The 8976-nt window shown below is 41.6% G+C and overlaps 1 protein-coding gene across 3 annotated transcripts in view; it reads right to left on the bottom strand.

Moving 5' to 3' along the window:
• Positions 1-8976, bottom strand: part of znf385b (zinc finger protein 385B) — a 44401-nt gene that overhangs the window by 27216 nt on the left and 8209 nt on the right. For all 3 annotated transcript variants that reach the window (XM_035175246.2, XM_035175249.2, XM_035175247.2), the window contains 2 exons: positions 237-356; positions 3-146 (listed from right to left, as the gene is read on the bottom strand). In XM_035175246.2, the coding sequence (XP_035031137.1) occupies positions 3-146; positions 237-354 (262 nt within the window). In that variant the 5' untranslated portion in view covers positions 355-356. The remainder of the gene's footprint in view (positions 1-2; positions 147-236; positions 357-8976) is intronic.

The raw sequence follows: 8976 nt of genomic DNA, 5'->3' as shown, positions 1-8976 counted from the left end.
ACCTGCAGTATGTTTTCCTGTCTCTCCAGCCTGGATCTGTCTAACTCTCCGGAGGTGAGACCGGCCGTTGTAGTGCAGTTGGGCCTGAGCATCAGAGGTCAGCTGCAGGTTACACACCTCACACAAAGAGTAGGCCCCACCCTGACCTGGGACCATGCAACAAGGGTGAGTTCTACTGTAGTGGAAATCTACCATGATTGTAAGAGAAAACAATGAAGATGGAACATATCGCTCACCTGGATATGGAGTCTGCAGGACAGAAAGACTGATGCTTGGAGGTGAAGGTGCCTCCATCAGCTTCTGACACATTCCTCCGAAGGCAAAGAGCCGAGGGGGGCTGAGAGGAGTCTTCATGCCTGAGGGAGAAGAAGAGAAACGGACATAAATGACAATGACCGATATTGGACATTGTTAGAATTCATATCTAGTAGATAAAACTGATATAAGAACCACCTACACATAGATGCAAACATAACTGAGGTGAAGAATTGAAGAATTGTAACTTTATTCAATGGCAATAGCAGAGATAATAGTTTATATATATTTATATATATATATATATATATATTTAGATTATTTATTTTTGCTGTATTCTAAGACATTAGCAAAGCAACAGTGAGAAATGCCACTGGTGATGTAGAACAATGATGATCCTCTACAGCAGTGCTACGTGATGCATTGATGTACAGGTGACTGTGAACATTCACATAAACACAGTAACTGAATGACACCAGATGCAGAGTGTGAAGCATCAAACGCTCACAGGGAGAGTGATGAGGTAATGAGTAAGAGCAGATGACGTACGTGTGTGTGTGTGTGTGTGTGTGTGTGTGTGTGTGTGTGTGTGTGTGTGTGTGTGTGTGTGTGTGTGTGCGTATAGGTCAGTCTATGACTGTGTCCATCTGTTGTCCTGTCAGCGCTGCCAAGTCACATGACATCTGACAGGACACACACACACACACACACACACACACACACACACACACACACACACACACACACACACACACACACACACACACACACACACACACACACACTCACACACACATTCAGATTGCTTTACTGCCCTGACTTACAGACATCACTACTGTATATGCTGTATTAAATTCACTTCAGGGATTTGAATCAGATTTAAATGAGCTCATTATCTTATTGATGATACACGACTGAGCAATAACACAGAAGAAGCTATTTTAGAAGTTTTTATTTGAATGTGATGTTACAGCAGCTGCTGGCGGCCATAAGAGCTGCACTGAGGAAAAGACCAAGGTCTCCACGTCTCTAGTATCCACATGGATACAGCAGTTGAAGCAGCTTTGCTAACTGGCTAATATTTCAGCTTTCTGAGGCAAATGTGGGATTTTGTGAAATGGACAAAAGGAAAAAATGCTGATGGAACTTATTCTCCAAGAATTTCCCCCAGGTTGAGAATTTACTTGTGGTGGTGGGGGTGTGTGTCTAATGTGCAGCCAGGCCGGGTCGAGAGGGGGAGAGAGCAACCTGAGTTATTTTCTGTTGTTTAAATTCACTGATTTCCCCTGAACACCTCAAATGCACACTAACGCTAAGTGGTGTATGGACTGTTTTTATATAGAGCTTTTCTAGTCTTACCACCGACTCAAAATGTTTGACAGTGCATTCACCAATTCATAACACAACACTTTTTTATTTATCACACACTGTTCACACGCTGCAGGCTCAACCGTTATTTATGTGCATGTGCGAAACACATGCAAATAGAAGAAACACATGGAAATTAAGAAAACAGCATCATTTAATTTGACGACAGACGTGCCGCAAAAAGTCACAACACATGCAAATACAGAAACCCGCTCCAAATAGTGAAAACGACGCCGGAAATGATTCCAGGGGACCCAAAAAAGTGTTGAACCTGGCTGCAGTTCAACGCTTTTGAAGTTATTGAAGTCTGCTACTCGTCAGTGGTGCTGGAACTTCACAAAGCATTGATCTACAGCCAGGTTCGTGCCAATTTCACCTGAGGCTCATGGGAACTGAAGTGAAATTGTGTGAAACTGTGTAATGAAGGTGACCTATCTGTAAGTGATGATCATAAATATAAACCTTTAGAATCATTGAGTTATCCAGACTGTGCTGCTTCACATCACCTGTCTCTCTCTCTCTTCCAGCTGGTTGTTAGTACTCAACTTTATGTTCTGCAGACAGCTGGTTAATCTGCCACTGTGATGAATTAGCTACAAAATACACACACACACACACACACACACACACACACACACACACACACACACACACACACACACACACAACAGAGAGAGAAAGAGAGCCAGCTGATGCTGACATCAGCTTTAACAAGGAGAGGATTAAATATATCTGCTCTATTGAGCTAGGAATTACACAACACACACATACATACACACACACTCTGGTTAACACACACGCATATACTGCAGATTAAGATGCAGACAAAGAAAGAGCAAGTCGGTGAACTGCATCAAAGTGAAATGAAATATGAGCATTTACCTTTTCTGTTGTAGTGTGTGTGTGTGTGTGTGTGTGTGTGTGTGTGTGTGTGTGTGTGTGTGTGTGTGTGTGTGTGTGTGTGTGTGTGTGTGTGTGTGTGTGTGTGTGTGTGTGTGTGTGTGTGTGTGTAGAAGAGTCTAATCCAGGCTGACCAGGCAGTCAGTAATCAGAGAGGCCAGCTGTGGGTTATAATCGCACACACATACACACACACACACACAAACACACACTAACACACAACAATGTGATTCCTGACTGAAGAGGAAAAGCAGACATATTTTCTTCTGTGAGATGAAGCAGGTCAGTGCTTCACAATGAGCTGAAGAAGTTTCTAACCCTCCAAAGAGACTCGCTGAGTTTTAATGTCGTCTCCATGTCTTTAAAGTCAATACCTGCTGAGACACATCATCTCTCTCACAGTACGAATCTCAGTCTGTGCCGCTAGAGGGAGAAACCAAACCCAGAGGAGTGAGACCCCTGACTGACCACGAGGCTCATGTGACCTGAGCGAGCACTTCTACTGGCCTGTTCACAACTTTTACCGTTTTGCAGCTAAGTTTTGAAAGGCATTAAAGAGAAGTAGATCCACTCCACTCAACTCAATGGGTTCTGTTTTGGGTCATATCCCACTCCTCCACAAACATTTCATGGAAATCATATGAGTAGTCATTGCGTAATCCTGTAAAATAACAAAGGAGATGAAAGCATAATCTCCTTGGTTTTGGTAGTAAACTTAATAATATAACATGTTGGGACATATACTTTAAGCAAAGTGTAAAAACAGATATTCATGTCCGTTTTCAGTGTTTATGCTAAGCTACGCTAACTAGCAGCTGGTTCAATCTTCTCATCTAACCCTTAAGGAAAAGCAAAAACTCTTGTTATTAAAATGTTGAACAATTTCTTTTAATGTTTTGAATGGTTTGTGCAGATGAGTTTGTCGTCTGCATAGGTGAACGCCCAACATCCCACCCGCTGGTAGATGCACAAACAAGACACACTAGGAAAATCCAAAATATGAAATGACACTGATAACTTTGGGAAACATAATAATGAATTCATTTATTTATATTTACCTCGAAAGGAAAATACATTTATTAACAGAGCAGATCTATTTTAATGTAGAAAAATAAAGAATCTAACCACTGCCACCTCCACTCACCATCATGTGCAACCATTAACACAATGTGACTATAGTTTGGGGCCAAACCTTTTATGACTGGGATGTATGTCAGCTTTTCAGGAACTAACAGGCGACTGCAGTGTGTGATTGTTCAAATGGGAATGGAGGCTTTTACCAACCATTGTTTTCACAATCAGATTCAGTATAATGTCAAATGTTATGTTTTCTTGATCACACGCTGTTTTGATGTCAGTGAGCGAACGAACGAGGAGAAATCCCTGAATCCTGCTTGTGTAAAGATGAAGGGAAGGCGACACTGAGAGGGGTCACTAATGTATGTCTCTTTTGCCCGAGAGAGATTGCACAACACAGACACACACACATGCAAACACACACACACGCACAAACACATTTATACACATGCACTTAAACACACACACACACTAACCTGAGGGGACGACAGGACAAAGAAACTAATGGAGATGTAACAAGACAGAGAGAGAGGTCTTAGAGTGGCTGTCTCTCACCCTAAGGCCAATAGCTGGTAATGGCAGTGGTCAAAGAAACACAAACACACACACACACACACACACACACACACACACACACACACACACACACAGTGAACAAAGCAGTGGCCAGCAGCAGCAGAGATGCTGCAACAACTACTCGATCCAGTTTGATGTTTGTGTGTTCGTCCCTGCAGTAATCTCAGATCCTGGTGAAAAACACCAGTTTATTATTTACACGTTGATATATTTCTGCAGAGAGTGGTCCAACCAAGAAAATATTGTCTAATTGTCTCATTCTTCCCATAAAGCAATCATCTTTAGAATTGATAAGTAAATAAAAACAAATCTTGATTTAATGAAGCAATTTCCTTACAGATACATCAATGTTTTTCTATTTGAGGATGTTTCTCCCTCTCGGGTTGTGTCTGACCTCCAACCTTTTACCACAAGTAAAAATGTTGGCAAAACCATTTCATTTCCAATTTCAAAATCTAAAGTTATGCAGCTTTGACCTGAGCCCACAAATAATCATAATAATAATAATAATAATAATAATAATAACAGCGTGAATTTATATTGCGCCTTTCAAGAGACCCAAGGACGCTTTACATATGTCTGTGGGGACAAAAGTAATAAGCACAAAACAGGATAGAAATAAACAGCACTAATGGCAGGGTGAGGCATCATCTGAGGCCAAAGGCCTGACTGTAATAAAACACTGGGTTTCTTTAGTCGGGAGGACGGCCCACCTGACAGACTGAATTCAGGGCATAAAAGTTTGACGGGACGTTATTTGTCCTGGCTCGCTCTTGACACAGCTACCGACCAACTCACATGTTCCTGTTGTTGTTCAGTGAACCTGAACTAAACCAGGTCAGAGTCAAAGATGAACATGGCAGTTTTGATGTAACGTTTGTCTGATCTCTGGGATACATGACGATACAGAAAAAACAAGCTCCAAATAAAGAGAATGCATCCATCCACATGTAGTTAATAGTAATAGGAAATGGTAAATACACAGTATTTAAATTATATAAAGCTTTTCCAGTCCTATCAACCACTCAAGGCTCTTAAAAGTGAAAGTCACATTCAACCATTCACACACGCACATTCACACAGCACTTCTATGCGCATAACGCTTTTTAATCACACACCATTCACACACTGTCAGCAGCCGTCGGGGCAATTTGAGGTTCAGTATCTTGCCCAAGGACACTAACACATGCAGAACAGAGGAGCCGGGGATGGAACCGACCTTCTGGTTTTAGGGGGACCCTCTTTACCTCCTCAGCCCCAAGGTGGTTTGTGAGCAGGATTTTCACTGAACTGATTTGTACCAAGATTGGTGGAAGGATGGGGAACTTTTAAATTCTCTTATTGGATCTAGTCAAATCTGCAGATCAATAAATGTAGATAATTTCCCTTAACATTTCAAGGTACACAGCATTTTTTAACATAGATCTTGATGTAAAAAATCTAACATATTTATAATGTTGAGATCTATGACTTTGTACAATTTGGTGCAACTTATCAGACTAGTTCCTTTCCCCTTTTATTTCTCTATTATAAGAGCTACACAGTTGTGTAGTATTGGAGGTTTGTGCTCTAGTACCATTCTAGTTACTAATGAGTGTTTGAATGCAGTCTGTTGCTCTCAGCGTGAACAGAAACAGTTTTACAGAAGCAAGGATTTCATTTGCATCGCGCTCAGAAAGTGAGCGTGTTTGTGCAAAATCTAATCCTCTCATGTGCACAGCTGACATCATGTTGTATGGTTTACATACCGCAGTTTACACACACACACACACACACACACACACACACACACACACACACACACACACACACACACACACACACACACACACACACACCGTGAGGTGATTCTGTCTGTCCAACCTTCACTTCAGGACACTGTGACTCCTGCTCTGTCTTTAAATAGCCGCTCTGCTCCATCAGGACCTGACACTTTCTGTTCAAGGTGAAACTCGGCTTTCGCACTAAAATCCAGGACTGAACCGTTTCACTGACGCAGCTGATAAAAGATCAGACCTGAGGGGACGTGACACTAATGAACCACCTCCGGGTTCCTGACACTGAACCCAAAGACAAAGAAGAAAACATTTACAGCTGCATGCAAACGTCGGGGCAGTCAAATTACACGCATGTTGATTTTTTAAGTGAAAGAAGTCAATACAACCTCTGCAGCAAACACACGTTTAAATGAGCCTTTCTTTAACTGTCAATGCACTGAAAAAACAGGGAAGAAATTGTGGGACATGCCAGAAGGAACCCTTCTTTGTCAGTACCTGGTTACCACCTCTGCAAGTGTGGAGGTGGAAATATTCTGCTTTGGGCATATGTGGCAGCCAATGGCAGAGGAACACTGCACAGATACAGGGAAGAATGGATTTGACCAAATACAAACAGATTTTGGACGGAAATATCCTGCAGTCCGTCAAGAACATGAAACTGAAAAAAGGGCAGGCACCAAATCTATCATGAACGACCTCGAGAAACAAAAACTCAAACTTTTGCTTCAGATCTCAGAGTTGTGTAATTTAAACATGACTGGAAATCTGTGGGAAGATCTAAAACCTGCTGTGTGTGCAAGACAGAGTAAAGATGTCTCCAAAGTTGAAGTGATCTGCAGGACAATTATTAAATCAAGACTCTTAGCTGGATACACAAAGTGTTTGCAAGCTGGGAGGTCTGTTAGGGACATGTATTCACTATTTTTCACTTTAAAAATCTGCAAAATGTCTGATTTACCAAAACCTGTCCACACAGCTTTAACAGTTTCTCTGTTGCTTTGATGTTGAATTCAAAGTAAATAGAACTGATTCATCTGCATTAATACGTGAATGAAGTTCAGAGTCAATTTAAAGTTGCATATTGAGGATTATTGGTATTGCTGAGATCATAGAAGGAGAAGCAGCAGCGGTCTCGGATTAGTTTCTCTTCAAACTCCATTTTGCTCCATTGTTGATAATTCAGATTCCAGCGCTGACCTTTCTTTGCACCATCCACACACTTATAGGATTTGTAGAACTTTTTGGGGAAATGCTCTTATTTGCCTTCTTGCCGAGAGTTAAATGTTAAATGTGTGTTCCAGTAAATATGAAGCTGCAGCCAGGAGATAAGTTAGTTTTACATGAAGACAGAATAAAAAGGGGAAACAGCTGTAAATCCCACCAACCAGCACCTCTGAAGTTCACTAATTAAGACGTTACCTCTCTGTTTCTTTTCAATTTGCACAAAAAACCAACACTGTGGTTTTTAAAAGGCTTTATGGCTTCTTCTTGGCATCTTGGGAGTGTTGTCATCTCATGAAGTTGCCATGTAATTAGTGGACACTTCAGGAAGTCACTGTGCTAAACCAAGAGAAAATCCTGCTATAAATGTGCTGGATTTTTAAACGTTGGACAGAACCAACCCCCTGTCTCCAGTCTTAATGCTGAATGAAGCTCTTTACTTGCAGCAACTCAACTCGTACTGGTCACATTTACAGCTTCAGAAAGAAAACTGCAACTAGCATCACCACAGACCAAGAAACCAGCCCATTCCAAACAAGCAGGTTCACGAGAAGTATGAAAATATAAATGCAACATTATTGGGATCTGAAGAAGGCATATATATGCCTTTTATATATATAAAGATAATGTTTGTAACTTATTCTGTTTCCTGCCTGAAACAGGAAGCTTCAGAATCACTGAGATAAACCAGATGTTCGTCTTTTAGAGACTGCTGGGGATTAACCCCCACACACACACAACACACACACACACACACACACACACACACACAGAGAGAGAGATACTATTTCTATCTTTGTGAGGACTTCCACCAGTCCCTTACTCTAATTTTAATCATGTCCTTACATAATGTCTACAACTCAAACTGGTCCTCACTATGTGAAGCCATACAAGTACACACAAACATGTATATAACCCACTGCATGTAGGTTACCCAGCAGGCTGTGCAGGATTTGATGGGACATGATTGGTTGATCCAGAGGGGGATTGCGGGATTGGGATTATAATCCACAGATAAGTGTGTGTGTGTGTGTGTGTGTGTGTGTGTGTGTGTGTGTGTGTGTGTGTGTGTGTGTGTGTGTGTGTGTGTGTGTGTGTGTGTGTGTGTGTGTGTGTGTGTGTGTGTGTGTGTGTGTGTGGTAGCTCAGTTGGCATAATCTGTGGTCTAATAATAGAGATTACCACTCACATTCTTCTGAACATCTACTGACTCCGTCCCCTCCCTTGAAGTGACTATCAGAAAAACACTGAATTAATTTGACCGCTGACATCGCTGTGACTCTGTGTGTGTGTGTGTGTGTATACATCAGTCCGCTGACAATACAGACCTAACACACTACTTGTATGTGCTAAAATAGATAATATATGTACAGTCCAGAATAACCTGGCTCTAATGCTCCATGTCTGGCCCTGTGTATGCTGAGAAAGGCTCCAGCACCCAGAGGCCCTGAGCAGGTCCAGCAGGTGAAGAAGTTGTATGAATGTATGGATGTATTATTTAGTTCATGTCTGCAGCTGCAGTGTGATCGCAGGAACTCAAAATCTGGGTCCAACAAAAGCCTGGATCTGCTGCACTTTAAAGAGCAACACACACAAGTAGCATATGAAGCATTTTAAAACAGTAACACCCACTGTTTTCTGTGTAAGACCATGAACTGGTGCAAAACGAGAAGCGTCACCCCGTCGTGATACAACATTTAGCTAATTTCGCAGCGTCAATACGTTTTCAAGAGAAGCAGCACTTGTTTTATGGACTGTGTCTGTGCCATCGTACTTTCAATACTGTTATAGCATGTCGTCT

Source organism: Hippoglossus stenolepis, chromosome 13 (assembly GCF_022539355.2).
Source record: "Hippoglossus stenolepis isolate QCI-W04-F060 chromosome 13, HSTE1.2, whole genome shotgun sequence".
Classification (NCBI taxonomy): domain Eukaryota; kingdom Metazoa; phylum Chordata; class Actinopteri; order Pleuronectiformes; family Pleuronectidae; genus Hippoglossus; species Hippoglossus stenolepis.
Note: the sequence above shows the minus strand (reverse complement) of the source record. Positions and strands in the feature narration are given on the sequence as shown.